The 27352-nt window shown below is 40.8% G+C and overlaps 1 protein-coding gene across 2 annotated transcripts in view; it reads left to right on the top strand.

The window, feature by feature from the left end:
• Positions 1-27352, top strand: part of pdss2 (prenyl (decaprenyl) diphosphate synthase, subunit 2) — a 29412-nt gene that overhangs the window by 1653 nt on the left and 407 nt on the right. The window contains exons 2-8 of one of the 2 annotated variants that reach the window (XM_084381970.1): positions 5940-6074; positions 11940-12138; positions 19887-19961; positions 21125-21298; positions 22740-22871; positions 24031-24066; positions 24230-27345. In XM_084381970.1, the coding sequence (XP_084238096.1) occupies positions 5940-6074; positions 11940-12138; positions 19887-19961; positions 21125-21298; positions 22740-22871; positions 24031-24066; positions 24230-24289 (811 nt within the window). In that variant the 3' untranslated portion in view covers positions 24290-27345. Of the gene's footprint in view, positions 1-5939; positions 6075-11939; positions 12139-19886; positions 19962-21124; positions 21299-22739; positions 22872-24030; positions 24067-24229; positions 27346-27352 lie in introns of those variants that run through there. The other variant, XM_084381969.1, reaches the window with a different exon arrangement.

Raw genomic sequence — 27352 nt, forward strand, 5'->3', positions numbered from 1 at the left:
GAACAGGCAGTTTTAACAGCTTTTGACCTATTAATCAGGGAAAATACCCAGCATATGTGTTACTATGAAATGATTTTACATAAATACACACTTGGCTACGGATTGATCACTTTCTGAACAGTTCACGGTCAGAAGATGGATCACAGAATGAAAGAATGAAAGAATGAATGAATGAAGGAAGGAAGGAAAGAATGACTTTATTTCAAGTCAAAAGCTTAAACCAAATAATGAACAGTGACTGAAATAGTGTAGAACCATTTGTAGGGGTGAACCTTACACCAGCATGTGCATCCAACAGAAGCACCTCAAAAATTTCTTCTATGATGAAAGTAGCAACATGTCTTATGATAGTCAGCAACAGTCTTACGAGAAAAAGAAAAAGAAAAAGAAAGAAGCAATGAGCTACGTCTAGACAGAAACAAAATCAAATTGCTAACAGTTCAACGGGTAATATACAGTGCATCTGTCAGACTACAACATACATACTAACAAGAAGAGTGGAGTCACTAGAGAGAAATTGTGAATTAAGAAATTTAGACATTTTAATTAAAGGAAGCAAAAGCAAAGTCATGAATTGGTTTGTTAGAGATAGAGACATCACATCTATGAAAATTCAACTTTTATTACTAGCACCACCAATGATTTATCAGTTTGTTGGATACATCCTGTAGTTTTTTCTTCTGTGAAATAAATATCAGGATTAAGGGAAATACTGCCCATTGATTCCTCCTGCAGACAAAGGCAGAAGACACGACCGTTTACTGTGTCAGTCACTTCTTTTCTTGTAGAAATCAGCTTTATTAGAGATGCTCTTAAACAGACCCATTGCTGCACCAGGCATATATTTTCTATATCCAGTGTTTAGCTGTACTTGCACCAAGTCAAAAGAGCTAATTTGTGACGTAACTGCACAGGCATAGTTATGTAGTAATGAAAGACGAGCTAGAACAGCTCACATGGTCGGCTTTCTTATGTTCTATCAAAGAAATCAGGAACTTAGAGAACCAGGGAAAGAGAACGAGAAGAGAGAGTCCTCAAACTCAATCCCGCCATGCAGACGGGTGTGTTGGAAACAGGAGCCCAAGGGTGTAATAACCTATACACCTAAATCTGATATGACAATCCATTTGGGTGTTGTAGCAGGGGGGGCGGGGATGGTGGCAGTGGTGGAGGGAGCAGACCTCTTGACAGTCTGACTCCTCACTGTCAGCTTGGGTTGGCTGGTTCGTATTTCCCACTGTGTCTCCGCCTTAGACGCGCAGCAGATAAAAATATCCACAATAGCAGACAGGCAGACCCTCGTGGAGTTGGGTTTCGGTTTTTCCTTTCCTTTCATTCTCAAAAACTGCAGCTCAGCTAACTTTGCCCCAAAGTGTGGAGTTACAGCGAGAGGACTGCGGCCCAGGAGGAGAAACTTAACTTGCTTTAAGGACAGTCCTTGAGACTTTGACTTAGACTTGTATTTCCTTCCACTGTTTTCGCACATTTTTTTTTGTAATCGCAACTTAACCTGCATGTTTCAACTACAGTGTGGACATGAATGATACTCACCGGTCTGCAGAGAGGTTTAATATTCTGCATGGAATAAAATGGTTTCTCCTCAAAACAACTGCAGTTAACTTATTAACGTTTCATGAATGTACCTCATCACCAAACCTCCCTCTTTAGCAGCAGATGACTGTGAAAGCAGGCTTTAAATTATCAAACTCGGCTCATACATCATTCTGCACAGAGAAGCTCAACCACTCCAAGTGTAGTAACAATATGTCTGAGTGGATGTGGACTGTACATTATGGGAGAAAGAGTTGAAGAAGTTCAAGAGATGTTTGCTGAATAGACAGAAGCACTTGGAGCACTACCTCAAGATATTTAAAGCAAGTTATCAGTGACATGTTGACATGTATTTGTAAAAATAATGTCTTCTTGTTTCTTGCCTCACCCTGCCCAGTTCAAACCAGTGAGGAGAGCATGGAGAAAAGCACAGAAATCTCGATGAGAAAATGTGTTTTCAGGGTGTTTAAAGCCAACTTCATGCTCTCTCAGAATCTTTTGCAAAGTGTTTTCAAGGCAAGAGGCACATTGATCCCACACCAGAGAACTCACTGCTGTACAAATGGCTTCTTGGAGCGGTGTGAATCCAATCCTGTCATGATCGTTATCTTAAAAGGTATCTGCTGTGCACAGTCGAGACAGCTGTGTTGCATGGATTTTGTCCTTAAGCAAAGTGAATGTATATCGGGTACATTCTTTCATTCATTAATTCATTCATTCAATACTTAGCCAGAAAAAAGGCAGACAGAGGATCAATGTAACACTACGAATGTGAGGTCATACATTTGCATGCATTAATTCCAGCCCCTTCATACGGCAGCTTAAGTTCCCAAATTCCTGCGCTGCAATTGTGGAGCAGAAGGCGGGGTGACCTGTTCACAACCCTTTAAAATGACAGCAGCCCATTTCTCTCTTTCCGCTCCCTCTCTCCCTCTCTGTAGCCCTCACTATCTCTCCTTTTCCACATCATCTAAGCCCCACCCCTTTGCGGGAGGGCGGTTGTGATTGATTGATGTATGCTGGTGTGGATAGTGACATAAATATTAATCATCTGCCACCCTCAGGCCATGGGCTTACCTGGACTCCCCAAGAGGAGAGCAGCTTCATAATTTTTGGCTCTCTAGCTGTTTTCTATTCAGTGGGTGATGCGTCTGCGTTCATCAGCGCACCCTATTTTCCAACTCAGTAAAAATTTAGAGTGACCATAAATAAAACTGTAATGAAAGACAGCCCTCCATAATGTCAGCTGTATCGTAATTTTTTTTTGGAAAAGCAGTGTGAAGTATTTTATGTGTTTTTGGGCAGGAACAAAGCTTCAGGGTCTGTGTATTTTTTTCCTTTCAGCACCACACAGACACAGTGAATCACTAATGTGTTTCTTCTGTCATCTTTTCTCGCATTCTCATTTCTGTCTGGCCTCTATTCCCTCCATTTCTCCCCATCTCCTCCCTCTCTTCATGCTTTATCTCTCACACCCACTCTCTGTCTCAGGTTCCTCCACCTCCTACCGTGGTGCAGGGGTGGGTCAGAGAGGGTGGGGGTGGAGGTTGGGGCCGGTGGTGGGCTGGTGAGGCCGCTGTCTGGGCATCGAGCGGAGGGGGGCGTGGCCGCTTGTCTGCCTCGGAGCCCCTAACGAGAGCGTGATTCATGGCACAAGGGGCTCCCATAGGGACAGGATTAGAGGTGCTCTGTCTAACCGCTCCCTGGAGAGAGTAAAAAGATATTTAATCTGCCCACCACGCAGGCAGCTACCACTGGGCTTCGTGTGTGTCTCTGTGGGTGTGCGTGCGTGTTTCTGTGAATGTGTCGGAAGCTTGTTGGCTGGGGGAGGGAGTACCCCCACCACACACTCCCCAATCCCAAAGACACATACAGTCCTGCAGCAAAACTGATCAATTATTGTCCTGTTGTTTTTTTCCAGCTTGCACGATGAACAATCCTGCATAGATTGCATCGTGTCATCATGTTGCAATAGTATTTGTGTCGTTTTGTTTCATTCTTTGTCCACAGAATGAGACCGGTCTATAATACATTGCCAAGACCTGAAGTCCATTTAACAACTGGAATAGCATTAATATAGTAATACAGTGAGTATAAACTGTATATACAGAATATGTCTTAAATTGCCCTGTACTGCTACTGCATATTTTATTCACATTTTGAAGCATTGCAACAGTTTGATGGAAATGGCAAAATTCGAGAAAAACCAAAAAAAAAAAACACATCCTCAACTTTGCTTGAGGTGATTTTTGCCCTTTCGAAATAGATTTAAAGGGGCTCTGTGGAACTTCTGTGTTGTGCTGGAAGCTGGTAGTTTCTGTTAGCAGACTCCATTTCTAAACTAACGTTAGCTGCTCTTGCTCTGTGTTAGCAGAGGGGAGAGAGGCACAGAGACGAGGCAATCGAGAACGTGCATCCTTTGGACTGTCGCTGGAAGTTTGACCCGAGTCTTCCACAAAGAAATCCATAGTCCAGCATCCAGTAACTTATGCAAATCGTCCACAGGCTTGTATAGACAGCCGGGAGAGACTGGGACGGGGACGGTCTCGTTTTTCACTTCACGTTCCAATCCATTTACATTTGGCCAATATAAAAGTGATCAATACATGTATATTGCTACAAATTGTTACATAGGGCCCCTTTAATGTGTTTAATGAGATATGGATACACCTTATCTAAATAAGTTCTGATGTAACAAACATTAAACTCACAGACAACCCACAGAAAATGAGCAAAGGAAAAACATCTTTAAACCCAGTTCTTACAAATATATACATTTACACGCACATCTTTTAATCTTGAAACAAATCTGTTGGAACAAGTTTCCATTTACCATTTTAAGTTATTAACACCTTGTACCACAGAAATAATTTTACAAAAGCAAATTGGAAAATACACAAAATTAGACATCTCAGCAGAAACTAACCTTGCTCTACATTTGAAGCAAAGATTCTCACCTTATTCACTCATGTGCATACATCAAAAGGGAGAATTTAAAAAGCATTAACGGTCCCTGTTGAACTGTCACTGCTTGGGGGCTGGTGCTGGCAATGAGTGTTGTGCACGTCAGTCACCTAGGAGCACGCAAAGGGGCTTTTGTGCAAAAGTCTCACATTAATGCACGACACAAACAGAAATGTCATATTTCCATTGTGTTTTCGACATTTTTTTTCTCCCCCGTTTGAGGTTCAACTGGTATTTAAATTACATCAATGTTTTCCAGTCCTGGTCCTGTGTGGCTCTATATGTTCCTCTGCTCCAACACACCTGATTTAATGAATGGGTCGTCATCAGAGCTTGATGACGAGCTGATCATTTGAGTCACTAGAATCACATCAAGGGCACATTGTGTCATAGATGTGAAGCAACACACATTCATATATACCGAAAATGATTCCAGGATAATTGAAATGTTCACTTGTGCTTCAGCTGACTTCTTTACCAAATGACATTTTCTCATGAGTGCCTGATCAGTACGACGCACGTCCAACTCTCAACAGAGATGAGAAGGAAGCAAGATGGCTCCTTATATTTTTCCATCATCTAATCCAATTAATATAACGTCCTTTACTAGCCTGACAGCATTTCAGGGTCTTTTCCCAGCTCAGTACCAAAGGCAGTCAATGTAGCGGAGCATGTAGCAGCTAAAGAGTTGGTGGAGACCAAAACAGAGCTCAAAGAACAGTAACTATTGGTTGGCTCTAAATGAACACGTATGTTGTCAACTTCAAAGGTGACAATACGTCAGTTTTGTGTTTACAGCTCTTTTCCACTGCCCCCAAGTTGCACCATTTAAGTCTGTTTTGTGTTTTTTTACACCAGTAATTCATTTGCATATTACTGGCCAAACATAATTACAACGAGCCATGAGGATTAGCAGCCTCTGCTAGCCTTTACACTGCATTTCACAATGAGTACCTCCTTAACTGGATTTTACTTGAAATTTGTAGTACTGCTTTAGCACAAAGAAGGAAGAGTCTTACTTTGGAAGTAATATGTTGGCCAGCGGTATTTTCCTTCCACTAGTTTTTAGCTATGTCGTTTCAACAGCGCATACTGACTGTTTTCAAGCTGTTACTGGTTCTCAAAGATCATTCATTAAAACAGGCTGGCATGTGGCAGTGGGAGCAGGAGTAACTGGAATCAGGCTCTTCACAACAGTAGTGAGCAGGGTGTAGGGAAAGATGTTAGAAAAATAAATGTCAGTTGTTCCCATTGCTGTTTAGCAAGATTAGACTACAGTTTACTGTACTGTGGCATTTTGTAAATGGTGTCACTGTGACGGACTACAAAGAAAAACTTCTCTACCCTGTAAACTATTACTTAACATGTACTTTTGAATAATTGACACACTTTCAATTTTTGTCTATTTGTATTTTTCTTTGCAGGGGCTTTGTCTATGACAGCAAGAACAACCTTCAGATGAGGGGACTGATCGTACTGCTCTTGTCGAAAGCTGCAGGGCCGAGCCACGCCTCCTCCGATCTCCTGCCTCAGGACATGGTCAGCGGCATCTACCCTAGGTAAATTACCTTAAGTTACAGTGTTACATTGTTATACTGTTTTACATTGTTTTGAGTCATAAGATGGCAAGTTAGTGTGTAGACTGCAGCTTTGTGTATCACTAATTAGATCCATCAAATTTCCGTTAAAGCTTCCACGATCCAGGAAGCTGTTCTTCTGGCTGCCTTATCTTTGTTGATGTTTCTCACACTCCCTGACAGCTGTTACACTTCCCAAACACTTCTACTTGTTTGACTTTACAGCTCTTGATGATGCAGGTAGCAACATCAGCAGGATGCACTGATGAATCTTCTTCCTATGCAGAAAATTCCCCAAAGCCTACCTAACTGTTAAAATGTAATTGGTTGCTATTGCTTTTGTGGTAACTACGGAGCTAATTGGCAAAACATTGTATAAAAGATATTATGCCCTTGAGGATTTTCTTAAATGTTCTACCAACCTTAATCACAGTCATGGCGTCGTCTAAGGAATTATGACCATATCATACCACAGCTCCACCAAGCAAATTCTTTTGGTCCAAAACATTAAAACCAAGCTGGTAATCCAAATCCATAGTTTTCAGTTTGACAATATTTCTGGTTCCACGTATTTCCATTCTCATGCCTGTGCTGCTTTGGAGAAAACTGTAGGCAGTAAACATGTGTAACGTTGCACTGTCGAATCATAAATGTGCATGGCAAGCAGACCAAGAAAGGCGATGCCGCCACGTTTGTCCCTGTTACATGGCTACTGAAGGATAAATAGAGAAATAAAATCCTTGTGTCAGGTAATTCTATCTTGTCCTCTGTGGTTATCATCCATATCAATTCCTGTACATGAAGCACTACATCATCTTGCGAATATGATGGAATGTGGGGGCAGTACAGCCACAGTTACAAGATGGGAGCATTTTGTTTTTATTTTATTTAGCTGTATTGAAATTGTAGCTAATTGGAAAACAACTTTTTTGGAAAGTCCCTTCAGTAGCCTCAGCCTTGTAGTTGCTGCTTTGTATTTAATTTGCCATACAGTGAGATAGTCATGAGATGTACTGGATTGAAAAGCCTACTCAACTGTCTGTTGAGTTAAAGAAAAGAAAAACCTTTCAGGACACAAAGCAACCATCATTCAGCAAAATCCAGACACATGTTCACCAAATAAATGTTTGCATGTCAATGACCATCTCTCGGTTCTTGCTATGGAAACTAAAATACACCAGCCTGAAAGTATGACCCCTATTGAGGCTTCATTAATATTTATGCATTTATTTGAGTTTTTAGTTATGCTAGTTGCATGGCTCACAGGATGACAGTGTCAGTCAGTCTGTTACCACCATTTTGGTTCAAATGCTTAAAACAAATAGTAGGAGTGATAGAGTGCTATGAAATATTGTTTCGACATTCATGGTTCCCAGAGGAGGAATTCTGCTGACTGGTGATCCTCTGACTTTTCATCAAGTACCACCAAAACGTCAAATTTCTCTTTATCCAAATAAAATAAAATATGTCTACGTCAAGTAGATGGATAGGCACCAAATTGTAGAGACATTCATGTTTCACAGAGGATGAAACGTAATGACATGGTGATCCCTTTCCTCTTCCAGTAGTGCCACCGGCAGGTTGACATTAGTGGTTTTGAGTGAAATGTCTCAGCTACTAAAAAATGGGTTACCATGTAATGTGGCAGATGTTATGAAGGGAACTTTGGCGGTCCTCTGACATTTATTCATGCACCATCATTAGGACAGTTCAGTTTGTCCTATACTTTGGTCTATCACTAATCAGCTGCAAAAATATTGACATTGCTATCAGTCTCAGCTGTACTTCGTTTTAAGGGTTAGTTTGCATGTCAGAAAATTTGCATGCTTACATATTGACACAATTAGCTGGAGTGGATGTGGACTCTTAAGTCTTGTTATGGGATAAATTAAAGAAAATTAATTTTTGATCATTTTTGGAATAGATGTAACAAACTACATATATTGATTTATTAATGCATATTTAACTGTAACTTGGAGTTAAAATGCTTTAGGTAGCACCCTGAGGTCCCCCCTGGCTTTCTCACACACACCGACTTCCAGCACGCAGCTCACAACAGGGATGTGGGTCTGTGCCAAGTGGTTTCCAGAAGTGGCTGCTGTGTTTGGCGTGGCTGTGTGCTGGGTGCCTGAAAGGCTTCTTTCTTACTGCAAGCTGGCACAAGGCACATGTGTGCAGTGGAGCCGTGTCTGTGCAGAAACATCCTAATATTAGAACTAATTGGAATAACCTGGGCGCCGCATGGAAGTCAGCCCGGTCCCTTTCAGGCTGTAAAGGCCGAGCCGTGACGGCAGGTTGTGTCTCACTACTGGACGAGTTCTTACACACTCACCTCGTGTCACAACCTGGCACTCGCATCACTGCGACACTGGAACACCAAATCCAACATGCATCATTCCCTCACTCATGGTGTGATGGATAGCCCAAACCCAAACACACACACACACACACACACACACACACACACACACACACACACACACACACACACACACACACACACATACACACACACAGCATGACTTGATCACCTCATTTGCACTATCTTACTCTCTCTTTCTCTCCCCCCACCTCTCCTGGGCTCATTAGCACCTCTGATGGAAGAGATGGAAGGATGGAGGGAGTCGAGGTGGGGCGGGTTTGGGGGGGTGATTGAAACCTCCGGGGGATGGTCTCCTCCCTCCTGACAGGCAGCATTTGTAAAACATTTCCCACTCTGCTGCCTGACACTGATGATTCACCAAAGCACCACCATGATAGATAGATAGATAGATAGATAGATAGATAGATAGATAGATAGATAGATAGATAGATAGATAGATAGATAGATAGATAGATAGATAGATAGAAAGAAAGAAAGAAACACACATACACACTCACAGATAGTCGTTCTCATACACACCACACCTCTTAATTCTTTGTGACAAATGAAAGCCATGCCAGTGAGCACATCATGCAGCCACACTGATGGACAGGCCACCTCTTTAAATCACACACAGGGACGCACTCACATCCACAAGGCTGTATTTGATGGTGAGGCAGACTGCGGAGGGAGGAAAATGGAACAGAACAGTCAGGACAAGGGGCGTGGTGAGGGGCGTTACACCTCAGCAAGATGGCATCGGTTGCTATGCAACTGGGCACTAAAGCTATTTATACACCGGCCCCCTTGTCCCCCTTTTTCCTCCCCAGGCTCCACTGCTTCTGATCAGGACTGCTAGATTGGAGGCAGAGCTTTGGGATGTGCATGCACCAGGGTTTGACTAATTTGGGTTTTTGGGAGGCCGGTACGTTGTGCCATTGTTACACATAGTTATTAATATAAGATTTGAAGTTACTACAGTACACGAACATATACCTTTTAAATGGTTTGGCGATATGATAATATGAACAGTTTCCTGCAAGAGGATTGTCACCAGAGATTTTGCCATGCTGTTAATGACAGCACAGCTTTCTGTCCAATATCTTTGGGTGTATCAGGACATTTTGAACAATGAAGCAAGGCAATGGCAGTATTACATTTTTATGATTTTTGCATCACTGTTTTTGTTTGTTTTTTGGTGGATTTGGCAAAAACAGATGTTCCCATGATTCTTATTTCTCAAAAGCGTTTTCCAGACATTTCACTATAACACAGAACAGTACACTGACAGTGCAGAGGATAAAGATTTTGTCCATGACACCCACTTCTTCTCTGCAAAAAAAAAGATTCAATTGTATGAGCCATTCATACAAAAGAGAAGATTTTGAAATTAAAAGGGGAACTCAGCTGCATATGTGAAAAAAGTCGTATAAAGATGTTTTGTGGCTCCAGAAGGGGAAGAAGTTTAAAAATGAAAGAAGCTAGAGAATGAACAAAATTCTGCAGTTACATCCTGCTTCTTCTGCTTTAGACCAAAAGCTCAAGGCAACATTAGCTGCTACAAGCATAACACACCCGAATCTCCACTTCAGCGCTGAATGATCTAGTTGCATTGTGGGTCATCTAGGCACTAGGTTCTATGAAAAGAGAATAACCATATGTCTGCCTCTGCTGCATCATTTTTGATGATTTTTTTGATATACATTAGACTAAGATTGTTATTGGAGTGCATTGCTGAATCTCAAGGACACTAATTCAGCGTTTCTCAACGCTCCTCTAATTGATATTTTGTAATATTTAATTTGCTATGGTTTACTAAATCTATATTTCATATTTCAAGTGGTCTGTGGTCTTTCCTCGTTAGTCATTCATATGAGATCATATCATATCACACTTTAATGTCTTAGACATATACACAAATTATTTATTGATGTCATCCTAACTTGTGTATGTAAGTTGGTATATATTTGCATCTTTACATGCATGTGGACATGGAAAGCATTGAAAGAAGCTCTATCAGACATTTATTAGATGGAACGTAATGGCTGATTAAGACAGGAATGCTCCTCTTTAACTTTTCACACCTGCCTTAACAGCATTTTCCACCTTGATGGATTTGTTGTATTGATGTGAAGCCAGAAGCATGGGCAGATCACAGAAAATCATTATCATTTTTGTTTTTTGTGTTCAAGTCAAACAACCAAGTAAACTGTCACTGCAAGGCTGACCTTGGACTTGGACTAAAATTTAAAATGATATTTTTATGACCTGGAATCAGCAACAGCTCTTTGTCGCACACCTCTTGTTGCAACAATGAGTCCTCCTCTTGAAACCCGTCAAGTGTAGCCATCACTCTGAGGCACCTTGAGAACACGACTGTCAATCTGTTAATTTCCTTTTATTTAAACCCTGAACTTATTAACTCTCATTCGGGGCGACTGTGTTGTTGCTCTGCGTCACCGAGCAGAGAAACCAACCAGACAATGGGTGTGATTGAGAGGCGAAATAGATGACATTATTGAATTTTAATCACATCTTTTCCACGCCGACGTCGAACACAGCAATTACCTGGCTACAAGATACGTGTGTGTGTGCGTATGTTTAAGTGTGTGTATAGGAGGTTGGAGCGCAAGGCAGACGACTGGCTCATCAGGTTCTCACAGCGGCTGAAAGAAGGTCGTAAGTGGCTATCAGCGCACCCAACCCTGTCTGGATGGATCCCTCCTGTCGCAGCGTGGCGAGCTCCTTCCATATGGAGAGGGGCCTAATTATCCCCCACCAATGGCTGAATCAACATTTGATTATATCCTCCCTAAGGCTGCTCTGAAAGCCTCTATTCAAATACCACTTTTATGTCTTTTCTCTCATAATCAAGAATGGCTGTTATTTGCTAATGATAAGTTTAATTTCTTTTTTTAACGCAGCCCCTGACATGCTGTGCAGCAAGATGTCTGACATATCTGCCAGTTTATGCCCTTGAGTACGCTGATTTTGACTTGGAAGGTTTTTAAACCAAATTGCAGTTGTAGAGAAATCTCTCATCATTATAAGATACACAGTAATTTGTTCTTTGAAGTTGTCTACTCAGTAAATGTTTCAGATAGCAGTTGAATGAAGTGTGATGATCCCGACAGTCTTTGTTTGGCGCCGTGTTTTATATTTTAGTGGAATGAAAAACAAGACTCCCCGTCTGAATATTGCAGTCTTATCGACTTAAATACCTGTTCATTGCTTTTCCTCAAAGAATGAAATGCGACCCACACGTCTTTTGTTTTGATTGATTCCTTTGTGGTCAGCCCACCTGTACGTGATGCTGTGATTGAGTTTTCAAACTTGCCATACCTGCGTATTTCAGCAGCATACAGACAATGACAAGGTTTCTGTCAAAAAGCTCTCTAACTGTCAAGTCTCTGAAATGGCTCTGTTAAAAGCAGTTGACAAAAAAGCTGTGATTTTTAAATATATCCTTTCTTTCTGTTTTATAGCCAGCGGAACTTGGCAGAAATCACTGAGTTGATCCACACGGCGTTCCTGGTGCATCGTGGGATAGTCAATCTGAAGGAGTGGACAGTTTCAGATGGCCCACTGAAGGACATGCAGTTTGGGAATAAGATGGCCGTCCTGAGCGGCGACTTCCTGCTGGCAAACGCGTGTACAGGACTTGCCCAACTGGATAACACTAAGGTACCTGATCTGACCGTCACAAACTCTAGTCCTGTGAGATATCTAACTTGACATTAGTGATATTATTGAGAAACAATGCTGTCTTAATTAGGGCCCAACTGATATGGATTTTTGGGGCCAATGCTGATATAAGCGAGTAAAACAATCTGATAACAGATATATCAGTCAATTACATTTTTACATTTTTTTAAAAAATATATAAAAACAGATATATATATTTTTTGATCCCTTAAATAAAGTTCAAACATTGTGTGACAAAGATATGAATGGAAGGCAGAATATTTATTAAATATGCATTGGCTAAAAAAACAAATTACAAATGTCTATATGAATATAGCTTATATTTACAAATGATATAGCCTTAATGTGCTCAGTCATAAGGTTAACGTTTTATGGCAAAGTGAAATTATGATCAATAACAGTGACATGAGGGTTGTTGCAGAAGAGTAAAGGATGGGGACGTTAACATTACGTTATTCATTTACTTCAAGGCCAGCAATGCATTTCACTACGCACGATTCTCCCCCGCTGGCCTGCACTAATGTTAAGCTAGATGAGCCTAACTTTACCTTGCTAACATGGCAAACAGATAAGCATGACCGACACGACCAAGCACGTCATTACTCATGGACAAGTGGGTTGAATTGAAACGGGAGTCATTGTTGTTGACTTGTTTATTTCACAAACTAGTTATAAACTTACCGTGGAGGCAACTTCTATTCTGCTCAGCCAATACTGTACCGTAGGAGACACTCGGAGTGCACTCTACTGGATAAATAGTGCAAAGTCATCATTTCTAAGTAAAACAAAGTCATTTTCCCAAGTGTTAACATCGAGGTCTATCGGTCAACTATAAATCGGCCGGCAGATTAATCGGTCAGGCCCTAGTCTAAATACGAGCTTCCAGCACTCTAACAGCTCCACAGATTAGTGTTGGTCTTGGTCCCTATATTTTTCATTTCCTCATGTCACATCCAAACTCAACATCTCACTTCTGCAATTATTATTTATTATAAAGTGTTTTCCTTGTTTTTCCACAGCAGAGTACCCGCAGTACAAACGTCCCATTCACTCATTTAATAGAACAACATTTCGTAGTATCTACAGTATCCTCATGTTTTATTTTGTCGGATCAATGTAATGTCTTAGGCTGCAATATTCTAGATAATCTTTTCATTCAACCATTGTAGCCAAGTTATTTCCCAACTTGGGGGTCGGGGGCCCCAGGCAGAGATGATCCACACAATTTGCTTGGTTTAAGGCCTCTACATTCATCACCACATATTTGTTCAGCAGCTCAAATACTGTAGGTCTGGAGTTGTTCCCAGCGATGGCTGTCTCTTCCAGTTAGAGAAACAATTATGCATTAAGTACTCAATATGCCAGATTGATTCTGGGGATGTCATTTCCCTCCATGCCAAACTAGCAACAATAATGAGAAATAGTGACAGAAAATTGGCATGGATGAAATTGACGCACTCTGGTGGCTGTTTCTGCCAGAGAAACAGTTATCAGACTGATACTGGGAAGTCATTTTCCTACGTAGCTTGTTAGCTACCTACCAAGAATGATGAAAATGGCAACAGCTGTGGATGACATTGACACAGTTTATCTAAGTAGACCTACAGAAATAACGACTCTAAAATCCAAATGATAGAACATTAGAGGTAACCTGTGGAGTTTTACGATCTCTAGTAGTGCTATGGAGCATTGTTTTACTAGTGGGTGCTAGGTTTGTTTCTGTTGTGCACACACGTGGGCAGTGTGATCCAAATTCCAATTTCATGCTGTTCAGCTGATCAAAGGTTGGCAGTTGTCAGGCATCATCAAACAGAGCAATGTGCCAACAAAGGCTGGGAAGAACAATGCGTCAAGCATACATGCATAGAATTAAACAAGGCACCATTTTAAATATTTGAAAAAAAAAATTGGCTTCGTAAATGTTTTATGAGCAGGGAAATGTATGTAACGTATGTTAGACCCCAAGGAGAGATGCAATGCAACAGCCATTGACCATATAAAATATGGACAGCTTTCTGGAGTTGGAAAAATTACACTAGTGTGAAAGTAACCTAAGCCTCTCTAAGGGCCGGCAGGGGGCGACTCCACTGGTTTCAAAAAGAAGTCTGATTGTATGTAAGTTTATGAGAAGATGACCTTACTTCTCACTTGATTCATTACCTCAGTAAACAGAGAGTCATGAGAGTTTATGGTCTCAATCACTAGTTTCTAGTCTTCTTCAATAAAGCATGATCATTTTGTCAATTATGGTCCTATTGAGAGTAAAATGGATGATAAAACAGCGGCATGTCCTTGGATCCTCAATCAGATCGAATCAGGATATCTTCCCCAGCTCCACCCTCTTGTCCAAATATGGTCACTGCTGCCAAGATGGCAACGGCCATAATGCCAAAATAAAAGCTATAAAAGCGATGGGTTTCATCACAGTGCTTTTACACTTTTGAACAACAGAACTTTTGATTGTTTACCAAAACATCTCCACACCACAGCTTAGTGTTAACTAATCCTAGTAACTACTACCACAGCTTCCATGTCAATGGACACATTAGTGTGATGGATAGGTAATTCTTCTGATTGGTTCGGGCAAAACAAAACAAATTGATCTCCCCTTGAAATCAGACATTACAAATCAATATGTTTTTTCTGCTTTTCTTGTGAACTGGTGAGTTGAACCTGTTCGAGTAGACAACGCAAATTTGGGAACCAATGGTTTAGGTGGTACTATGAGATTATCATGTTATGGTACATGCAATTTCTGTAGGTGGCCCTTTTTTTCTTCTTTTTTTTGTCTTCAGCCATGGTAAATATCATCCTAATACTCAGTGTTCAGTTCATCTTTAGTGTGTTTCACTCTGGTTATATAAAACAAATCACTCCTCATCTGGAAAAGGATTTTCCCCAAATACCTCTCAGACACGGGTCTTTGCAGCATGTGGAAGGTCTCACGATCTGATACATTTACAGAATCTCATACAAGGACCCTCGATTACTTAAACTCAAGCTCTGACATTTGATGGCGTTCAGCCTGCTTCTTATGGTAGAGAATCTGATCAGGAGACACCATAGACACGTCCCCCTTGGGAATCCTTCTTATTGAGTTATCAGTTTTGGACGTGTGTGTGGTGGTGGTCTTGTAAGTGCACCACAGATCATATCTAGGACCTAGCGTGGTAACTCCTCGCTGACAGATGCTGTCACCACGCTGCTCTGTCAGAATGCGGTTGCCTGAGTGGATCAAAATAACCGTTTCTCCCCTCGTGCCATCAGCCGGACCAGCCCTTATCGCCTTCCCTGAAGCTTCTTATTCAGCACACTCAGTCTGGTTTCATGTCTGCTCTATGGCAGCCAAGAGAGGAGCTCTTAAAATATGATGTAAGTGGTATCCATGGTGCTGCTTCTTGTGTGGGAAACATAGCAGGGGTTATTACGAAGCAACATTTTGTTTAAAGATAATTCTGAAGGTGTGGCGTTTCCTTTACAGTGCTAATTGGCTTTCATTGGGATTTGCAGCATTACTATGAGAGATAATTAATGCTGTGTGGCTAAGCTACAAATTACAGTAATGGAATTGATATTGTTGTTTCCCTGGAAGATGAAAAACACACTGAGAAGTAAATGATGGCAGATCTGCTGATGACCTGAGCTAATGATGATTTAATCACTTTAAGTGTGCATTACACTAAACAAGTTAGCATCAGTTCAGTTGAAGTTTTGGAGCATCTGTTCCTTTAGTGTGGTTCATTATCAAGGTGAGAAAAATGTCAGACTCAGGTGACGGTGCATGACATTATTAGTCTTTTTCTCCTATAACGGAGCTGCAATGCTGTTTTTAAGGAGTGTGAATGTAATCTGAGGCAACCACAGGAAACGTCCGCAAAGTGGACATTTTTAAGGGTAATAAGGAGATGGACATCCGATAGCCAGCAGTTACTCATGTTTGAAAAGGTTAGCAAAACAAAATGAACCGAGGGCAAACCACAGTATGCACCGATGCTCATGTACAGCTGTGTTTTCATGAAGCTGTTCTTCGCTGGTTTATGGACAGGAGGGAAATTAGATTATTGCAAACAGGAATGAAGAGTCCATCATGTTGAGATAAAGTTACAGGAATGGGATTTGTTTTTTAAACTGGTGGAATGATAGCTTACCAAGATCTAGTCCACTCCACCTCCTTTTTGTTAGTTCATGGTGACTTTTGACCTGGTTTGTTATTGAATCTGTACCAAATATGTCACACTTTTCCTGGTACGGATGGCAGAAAATAATGTGTATGTTGGATTTTATCTCAAGAAACATTTAAATGTTTTAAATTAGGAAGACTCTAGGTTAATTCTGCCAGATATATCAACCTCAAGAAATCCTTTTCTTGAAAACAGTAGGAGACAAAACAACTTAAGGTCCACCTATTTGCTTGTTCTGGAGCTTTACACTGCATAATATAGTCTTTATTAGCTGACTGAATAAATTGTCCAACTAAACTTTTGAGCCAAAATGAAAAAGATGTCCGTGCACTCAGATCAACAACATTTTCATGACAATACCAGCAGGGAAAGATGGTGTGAGATGGTTAAAAGCTCCAGAAAACCAAAATAAGGGGACGTTGAGTTGATGACTCTTTGTTTATCATGATTACCTACTTAAATCAATGCGGATTACATTTATATAACTGTGTGTGTCTGTGTGCGGTAAAACTTACAAGTGAGCATTACAAGTAAGTCAAAAAGGTGTGGCCATGGGTGTGGCTAATTCTATACATCATTAGCATCAGCCTTGGCGTCTATTTTCAGAAATAAGAAGACTAACTCTCCATGACTGGTACATTCTGTAAAAATTAAGCATTGTAGAGATCAAACATACTCTATGCAGCATAGGAATAAAGTCTGGAATCTGCTGAGAGCTACATGGTATATAGTTGTGTATTGTACTATACTGTTTTTGAAGCCTCAACTTTGACATTACGCCCGTCACCATTTTGGTTCTATGGAGCCGGAAGTGACCGTATTACAAAAGAGAGGGTGGAGCTGAGGAGGATACCCTAACTGGATCTGACTGAGAATACAAGGACAAACCATAGTAGCAACTTGTAATTCACAAGTAGCCGGACCCTAGAGCATATCCTGCTTTATTGTCTATTTAACTCTAAATGGGACCATAATTGACAAAATGAAGATCATGCTGGATTGAAGAAGACTCGAACCTAGAGATCGAGAACATAAACTTATTAGGAAACTGTTTACTGAAGTAGAAAATCAAGTGAGATATAGGGTCATTTCTCATAAACTTACATACAGTCAGACTTCTTTTTGAAACCAGCGGAGTCGCCCCCATCTGGGAGATTGCAGGTTCATCGTGTTTCGGTAATGGCTTCACTTTTCAGACTGGAAAGCTCTGTCCAACATTTTGTACAGTCAATGGTCAAGTTCCAAAAACACTCGATCCTACATTTCCCATGATACAACTGGAATGCATCTTTCCTTGTCCCCCAAGATGACATCATCAGTATTATTATTTCCAAATATCTTTTCAATGTTCCTGGAGAGTCACAGAAGACATTATACAACATTTTGCACAGGCTGACTTGTACTCCTCGTGATGAGTAAATTGAACTTGATGTGTAAATCTGGTGAAGTGGCCCTTTAAACCCTGCATCCAACCTAGTTTAGCTCCTAAGGATGAATAATAGGCACACAAATAGATTGTTGCAGATTCAAACCTAGAAATACCCCAAGGCAAATGCAATAAAGGCTGTAAATGAGTTTCTTTCTGCTAATTGTCTGGTATTTATAACTCTGTAGCACCTTTAAAGTGTGTTAATCTGAGGGCAGTCTGGCTGTCAGTATGCTAAACAGTGGATCGTCTCTCTAGTGTGTGGCCATTATACCAAATCTTTATAATACACAGGGTGACAGATGAGTAGTTCTGCAGCTTTCAAAGTTTTTCCTTATAAACCAGCCTTCATTTTTCTTTTAAGGCAGTGAGAGCGATGGAGATTATGTGTCGTGGCCTTGAGAGGAAACCTATGCCGCTACTTGTATAAACTGTAAAGTAATCTCACTGTGGGGCTCCGGTTTCTCCCCCCTCGCAGACCTGTCGGCAAAACACGATCTGGCTGGATTTGGGAATGGAGTAAGGGGGAGGCAGGGGGAGAGCTTATCTGATACTTTCCAAAAAAAGACCCCCACCGGCCCCCACTTCCCAAGGCAGGCAGAGACACCACATCTGGTAATACTGTAGGCACATTGTCCTTCCAGGTCTGTGGGCGAAGCTCGGGTTTCCTCAATATTTTCCCCCGGTGGATTCAGTTACCCAAAGGGCACTGCGAGGCTGACGGAGCAGCCAGCGTCACCAGACTTTTCTGATGAACCAAGGATGTCTGGGATGGGCTGAAGGAGCTCTAAATTTAACCTCATTCATCTGAACTGTACAGGCGTGGCCCCCACTCCTCCGTCCATGCTGTTCTGGGTGGCTGTGAATGAAGGACAGAAAGATCAGCTTCAGATTTTTACTCATTCATTAGATCCAGACTTTGAATAATCATTTGAAAAGATGCAGTGTCTCCTCTGGTGGCTGATAAGGGACCAGTCATGTTTCTGTAAGCTGAAATGTAGTCATGCATGCCCCCTGTAAGAGGAAATGGGCAACTGCAGTCTTAAACAAAGTACTCAGACCTCAACAAAGCAGGATGTGACAGTTATTAGCTTTTCCTTTGAGTCGTTGTCCCTTTTTAAGGGGGGAAGAATTAAATATTCTTTAATGCCAGTTTCCCAAAATCAGTGCATTTTTCCTGTAGATTATATAGATCAACTTTTGCTGAAAAGAGTCTACAGCCTGGAGATATAGGAAGTGGTTCTTTGTCATTTTCCAATTTTCATTTTCTCTTCCATCTTTTTGTGATACGCTGACAGAAAACCACAATTATATAGATCCTTAAATTATGAACAGATCAATTTAATAAGGCTGCAATGTTCAAAGGCACAAATAAAATGAATCTTCATAGAATTTGGGTAGAAAAAGGAGAGCAAAGTGGTCCTCCGAAGTCAGATCATGACTCCAAAACGATGTTAACCCTTCTGCTCTCTGGACACTGTGTGATTTCTCACCATCTGCCTTTTAGCTCGATTTCAGCCCCTCAGACAGGACAGACACCTGATCCTGTCTGTGTCGACTGGACTCCTCTATAAATACAAAGTATAATGAATGAAGGCGATCTGCTTCATGAAATCAACAGGAGCTCCTCCACGGCCTGATAATGAGCAGCTGAGTTTACAGCAGTTCACCTGGTTTCCCGACCCTCCTCTCACCTCTGATTTATTCACCAAACCAGCTGTTCAGACGAGAGCGCTGTTAGCTCGTGCTTCAATCAGGGGAAATTGTGGTTTTTAATTACACATGTCACGGACGAACTGAGAAGCGTGTCAGTTTTGATCAACCTCATTTACATCTGCGTTTGAGGGGTTTAATCGATGCTGTTAGTCAGAGTGATTTATAATGAGGGTGTAGGTTATCGGTTCAGTGCCCCAGTCCAAGGACACTTCGACAGCACTTGTGGCTGTTGATGGACATGTTGACTGTTGTGCAGATGAAACCTGTTATTTAACATTCTCTTTTCTCCATTCAGCAGATTACAGAGGATGGTGTATGAATATGAAACTTGGATTTCCTCATAATGCCCAAAAATTTTAATTTTAACCCAATTGTGTCATGGTTTTTGTGTTTCTGTTTGACAGGTCGTTGAACTGATCTCAAGTGCCATCGGCGATGTAGTTCAAGGACTCTACTATGAGAATCACAATAATAATGAGGTAAAGTGTCTATTTCCCTTCTATTGTCTAACTTTGATGTGGGGCAGTAGAGCTAAACAACCTGTGAGAAGTGTTGGCAGAGTACATCAGACACAACGAAATAAAATATCCTGCAGTTAATTTGAAACCAACTTTTGAGTGATGAAAGAGTTGATGACTTGAGAATATAAATAGAGGGAAAGGTAAATTCTTTGTATAAAACATTTTATATGAAATGGTAATTAAAAGCAAAAAGGCTAGTGATATTCAGTATTTTTGTCATGGTCTGTATATGAAACAACCAGAACCAACAATGAACTGATCCTCCTAACTACAGTATGTATTGTCTGTGTATCCAAAGCATGATATATATTCTTCCTCTGTGCCAAAGAGCTTGATTCTTGTCATAAACATGAATGAGCCTGACCGTTGCACTGGCTGTTCCTATGTTCATTGTGAGTCAATTGCATATACACCATACCCCAAGGTACTGGAATGTCAAATTGTGATAACACGGGGAAAAGTGGCCCAACGCTGAGGGTGTGAAATTGATTAAATTTTATTTAAAGATAAATATAAGAAGGCAGTAAGATGAGAACCATGTTGTGGCTAGTAGCAGGGAACAGTAGAATGACTGCAGTAAACCTTAAATATCACACCTTTTTTTCTCTTTAGATCAGGCATTCAAAAATGATTGACAGCTGTTAATTGTCCCTAATAAACGCACTATTTACTGTTTGAGTAACAAACGCTTGAGGATGGCTCAACATCTTTTATTATTAGTGATTTATTATATTATTATCCAGATCAAACTCCAACAATGCCTACATCTGTGCAGAGATGTTCTATTTGACCTTGTTATACCTTTGATGTTAATAATGTTTTAGGTTGGACTCATTTGTTGGCATAAGAACATATTAAAAGTGTTTGCAGAGCTGTGGGACTGTTATTCCTGCGCTGGCTTGGCGTCCCTCTCCCAGCTTTCCTCGGTTCCAAATTACTGTAGAGCTTGTGGGAAATACTGTTGAATTGCTGTTACTCTCCAGTGCACAATCGGTTACACAGTGAAATCTGAAATCACAGAGCAAGGAGGGCTTGTTTGGATTCAGGTTCTCTGTCGGAAGTTTGAAACTGTACAGTGAGAGCTCAGGCCCATGGTGTCTCGGCCTCTGTTTGCTCTACAGGAGAAAAGTCTCACCAATGGCATCGACGTGGCGACATGGGAGGAGCAGGCGTTCCTGTCCCACGGGGCACTGCTGGCCAAGAGCTGTCAAGCTGCGATGGAGCTCGCCAATCACGACAAGGAGTCCCAAAGATTGGCGTATAAGTACGGGAAGCACCTTTCGCTAGGGCACAAGGTAAGTCTAATCTGAGCAACCCTCCCACCACACAGCCAGGGAAGTCAGTCTTTGAAGGATAAATCAATGAAGGTCAGGTGCACCACCAGTGGGCTACTTGTTGAGGTAATGGCAGTTGGATGTCATAGTAAGAAGCTGACTGCTGATAAAGATGTCTTCAAGCCATGAGTAATGAGATAATAATATATATTAGGCCTGCTTTGGTCATTTTACATGAAACATTTATCCATTTGTGTTCCTGTACTTGCTCTTGTCACTGGGTTTAAGTGGGTGGAGATCATTTGAAAAACTTGTCACGAACAACAATTTTACATCAAAGCTTCATGACAGTTGTGGGGTCGTTTGATCAGCCCTCACACATTATGAAACAAATTAGCTGCCTGACAGAGGATGCAGTCCCTTGATGTGGTCCCCGTTTTTTGGAGTGAAATGTCGAGACACGATTTGACTCTGTGGTGGCAAAACATGTAATACAAGACATCAGAAACTCCTGTAGGCTAACTAAACACTTTTATGAACAAACTCACTAGCCGAGCAACATTAAGGCTATGAGCAACCCATAATGCAACACTCTGTAGAAGGTCTTTGAATATAATAACACTTTTTCAAATGTAATTTCCAGAAAGATATTGCCTTATATTCGGCCCAATATGGTGCTAAAGATTTGTCTGTGTCTGTACTGAGACTCTTTCTCTCCTGGCCACCATACTCTTTCTTTCTTCTTGTTTTTTTATTATTTTTATTTTTTATTTTTTTTTTTTTACTTGTCCCACTGATCTACAGTAAGGAGCAGTACAGATATTGTCCTTTTCTGCCTGGGTGAATAATTGGCCTTTTTTAAGTTTAACAATATTATTATGTCTTTTGAAGAAAACACTTCACACTGTAGCTGAAACAAATAATGAGGACATGAGGGTACATATTTTTTGGATACTTTCCTGTCAGTGCATTAAATTTAAGTGTCTTCATATTCTCACATCTGAGACAAACATAAAAATGTGGGATGGCGGAAAAAGAAGGGAGGCTGACTTGCACCAAGCTAAAATTGGTATGTTAATGCCGCACATAATGCAGATGCTGAAACATTTTTCAAGGTTCAGCTGAATCATCTTGGTGCTAGCCTCAAAGTAATTCATAATGGTCCCACTCTCAGTGCTGCGCTCCTGCTGTGGCTCCCTGTAGCTGCCTGTCTGCAGGCCTCAGCAGCTACAGGGAATCTCAGCATGGGTGGAAACAGAAATGAGGTCTTTGAAGGAGAACCATCCTCATCAGGCTAGCTGTGTGTTTCATGCTGCTCATTAACAGGGTCACTCAGCATGTAGGTAGGCTGAATGCACACTCACCTGTTTATATTTTCACCACTGGGTCTGTCTAATTGGTTTCAAAGTAGAATCTCAGCCTGATCGATGCCTGATTGACAAATGTGCTCTCCCTTCTGTAGCTGAACTCTGACCTCCAGCCGTTTGTGAAGAGCAGCGTGGGGGAGCCAGTGACGTTCTGTTTGAGCGCCGCCCCGGTGGTTTTCCACCGTCAGATTGTTGGCACGGAAAGATGGCTTAAACTGCTGCAACAGGTACGCTTGGTTAATGACATCACTGCAGCAGCTACATTCATTTTGTTTTGCTTTTTTTGTTGTTGTTCCTTTTTTAATGGAGTCTTTCAGTCACTTATAATTCTGTCCATGTTACATGCATAAAAAATGAACAGATGTCTTAGCTGAACTAGTGAAGTCTCAGAGACTTCTGGCAGTCTGGCAGTCTGTCCAAACGGAAATATCTCAACAACTACTGGATGGATTGTCATGAAATGTTCTATTCCTCAGGCACCACCATGAGGCATGTTTGGTTTTAAATGTCTCAGCAAGTATGGGGTGGATCGACATAAAATTTGCTACAGATAATCACGTCCCTCTCAGGATGAACTGTAATCACTTTGGTGATCCCCTAGCTTTTCTTCTAGCTCCATTATCAAGTCAGATTTTTCATTTTTTCCCCAACATTTTGGTTTATTACCAACCAACCAATCTCATTTACTGTTGATTAGAAAATGTTAGCATGCTAACATGATAAATTAAGATGGTTACATTACACCTGCTAAACATCAGCTCCAAGTGCTGCTGTGCCTAAAGACAACAGCCAACATGGCTACAGACTCTTGTGTAAAAACATCTTGTTTGGTTCACTTCCTTAATTACTTATTGCTGTGATGACCTATGTGAAGTTATTTGAATTATGAGCCGCCACCAAGATGTCGTATTGAGTTTACTCAGTGCAACAACCTGGGTTTTTAGGATATATTGGCCTTGAAAATATGTCAAATTAAATCTGTCAGAAGAGGGTTTGTAGTGAATGGATGGTGCAACCTCAAAAACCACTTGATTTGTTAGTTTATGTATTCATTTTTATCTGGATGCACCTCTCTCAATTCTTCATTTCATTAAAACCTTGCATCTTGAGGAAAAATCACGTATTGCATGAATGTGACGTACTGATTTAGCAGGATCTAATTGAAGGATTTTGTCAGGAGTTCTTGTCTTGACAAGTTCAGGTTATTTCTCCTTAGTGTAGTTTAGATGTTAAGTTGATTAACCAAAATTAAATGATTTTAAGGTCTTCAATTTCATATTATTGTACCTGTTTAAAAGTCAATAAAACATTTTGACACTAGTGTCAAGGCAACTTTTAAACTTGGGTAATTCCACTGCTAATCATCTTTTCTCTGTTCTCGGCAAGGCAAAAACTCAGAGAAACCAACTGGATTACTCAAAGGTAAGCCCACCGGTTTATGTTTTCCTCTTTACAGAATCTGCCTCCTCAGCTATGAAGTCTGTACTTCACAGTGTTACACAAATGCTGTGCTGCTACCAAATGTTAAAATGTTTTTCATGGTTTTATCTTGTTGTTCTCACCTGTTTACTTCCTGCCACGGCAGCTGACAGAGCCATCAAAGAGAAACAGGACGTCTTTTCACTGTAACCTATATCAAAGTTGAGAAATGAGCTTTCCAAAGTCAATGTGTGAGGGAAGGGGGAGGCGATCGGGGTGCAAGAAGAGACCGAAGCTACAGAGGAGGGGTCTGATGGTGTTGGGGGGGGTTATCTGGTCCCGTCTGAAACCAGAGCAGGAAGGATTAGTTACTGAGGCCTATTTGTGGAGGAGACACTGAGGCTCTGAGACAGTGGCATTGTGAGAGAATCTCCTTCAGCAGACCTGTCGAGAAGGGGACATGGGGAGAAGTTTGAAAGGAAGGAGAGATGAGGGGACACGAGGAGGAAAGCTGAGAGCAGGACACAGGGAGGGATAACGTTTTGGGGAAGAAAAAGAAAGACCTTGGGCCACAAATGTAAAACTTTGCTTTGATTCAGCACAAAGATTGGAACAGGTAATTACAGGAACTCTGTGCACGTTCCTGGCATTTCCAAATTGTGTACATGATGTAGAATGTGTTTTGAGCTCATTAAACTGTTAAATTATCAGAAAGGTTTGCAGAAGCTCTTTTGCATTCAGTGGATTAGTCTTTTATCCCCAATTAGAAAACATCCCTGAGAAGACACTTCTTAGTAAACAGGTATTCCAGTCCAGTCTGGTTAGAAGTGAATATTGTTTGATTAATTAATTTCATTCATATTTTACACCAATAATATAAGAACATCTGACAACATGAAAGAAGTGAGGATGACTGCAGTCAGCTGTTGTCTTCCAGCAGCATTCACTGAGACCTAATGGCCAGTCAAAGCACAATTTCAATTTCATGTTTGATATACACTAAATTAATATTAAACCCATTTCACTACTGTACGACCATATACTCCTATACGGTTGTAGGGCCTACACAAAACTCACCTCTGCTGCACATGCTACCTGCCAACCAGGTGACAGCAGTCAGTCTGTGCCTGTAGGCCTGGTTTAGTCCTAAGCATCAAAGTAAAACACCAGCACTGGCAGCAGTCTGGCTGATATATCAGAGTTCCTACATTAATGTTGAGATTCTAAAGATAGAAAAGACACAAATCTTTCTTATTGGTTGACCGCAGCCAACATGAGGTATATAAGTAACCGACAGTTGTCGAGCCTGCTGGGAGGCTGGAAGCATGTGGTGGCCTGAAAGGTGGTTTGATAGTAACCAAAAAACTCCACTCATGATTAGAACTTATCACAATTTATACAATAACTTCTGTGAAGAAAAACCATGAATTACGCATTAGCTTACATACCATATCTCTTTAATAATATCATTTCTACGAGCGTTTGTTTAGAGACCTAACTTACCTGTTGGACCACAGACTGAAGAAAATGAAAGCTTGAGTTTAATCAAAACTAGCAGTTACAGATGAAAATGACAACATAAATAAACAAGTTAGCCGATTCCTCTTGTCTCCACAATGCAAATCAATTTGCCAGCTGTCTAACCGGAAGTGACTGTTGTCTGCTGGACATCACAGTGATTCGGTCTATAGTGACAACCTGTCCTTTAGAAAATGCTGGTATGAAACAAAAATTGACTTTTGATAAAGGGAATTTTCAAATATAAATGTCTATAATTAAATAATCAACATTTTGTACATTGTAATGAACATTTTATAATAATGCACAGTTTCTTGGTTCATTCATGAATTTCAGTTTCATTTATTTATGATTATTTGTTTGTTTTTGTCAGATTTATTTATTTCAACACTTTGGGCAACATAAGTATTGACGCAATTGTCAGCATATATAGTGTCAGCATAATTAATTGTGGTCAAACACTTTCTGTATAGTGTAGTCAGCGAGTAAAAATGGCTTAATTTAAAAAAGGACAAGAACATTTTTAAGCAAAAATACTTTTCAATTATCCAAATCCTATTTTATTGAAAAATATCACAGCTGGAATACTTTGTGGAATTAATATGAATCTTCTTCTTTGTTCTGAAATGTTACACCTGCATATTACTGAGATCAGAATGCACAAGATGGAGTCTGAAGCTGGAAAGAAAGAAGAATCAGGTTGAGTGCATGTAGAAATATCAAGGAGGTCAAATATACGAGGTTTAACTACTGTAACATGCAAACTGAGGAGTATAGGGGGATATTTGGAGATGGGGGGAAGAATAAGTTTATGCAGAACAAAACAAGGTTAATGCATCAAATGGTGTGAAATGAGGGAGAGGAATAATCTTTTCTAAATTGAAGAAGCAGCCAGGGTGATGCAGAGTTCGGCACCTGCATTTTTTTTAGAGAAGGAAGGCCTACGGGGCTTTCCACCTCCAGAATTCATGAGGTAAAATGCCCTCAGCAAAAAGATGTCCCAACACGCCAGCAGTAAGGCACAAGGAGACGCCCAAATTCACTCAGTCTGTATTCTTTAGCTGTTGCTTGGGCTGACCTGACTTGATGTTTTCCACTTCCTCATGTATGAAACGTATATGTTGTGTGTGTAAGTCCCAGGCCCTGTATACACAGACACATGGACTTGAAATTGTCAAATAGTTTTATTGAGATTCAAACAGGATTATGCTGTAAGTCAGACCATTGAAGAATGTAATCACACTGTGAAAAGGACAAGTGTTCTAAAAAAGCCATCACAAATACTGTGGATAATGTTGGGTGGGCAAGAGATTTTTAATTCCCATGCTTTGCTCTTTGTTCAGTTTATGACCTGGATTGTTGCGTAAAATGTCCTGTCCTGTGATCTGGTGCCATAATAAGTAAACTGAAAAGCAGGAGAGATGTGAGATGCCTGGTAGAACCTACAGATAAATACAACTCGGTGCAAAGGCGGTCTGCCAATTTTTTAAAATATAACTCACCATGATGAGCCTGAAATGTTTCCCTTGTAGTTAAATATGGTAAGCTGCCTCCAGCGGTACCAGGGGCAGCATGCAAATACATGATTGTGTTATACAACGGGTTTTCTGTAACTGCAGAAATGCTCTGCTTCTGTACAATCCAGATATTACCCTCATTTAAAGAGTTCGCTAACTTTGCCTGTCTCGTCACAGTTTGTTGTGTTGACAGCTGGATTGTAACAAGAGTGACACTAACGTGACAAACTAACATGTGTTTTCATCCCTCGACA

Source organism: Pagrus pagrus (assembly GCF_965226575.1).
Source record: "Pagrus pagrus genome assembly, chromosome: 18".
NCBI lineage: Eukaryota > Metazoa > Chordata > Actinopteri > Spariformes > Sparidae > Pagrus > Pagrus pagrus.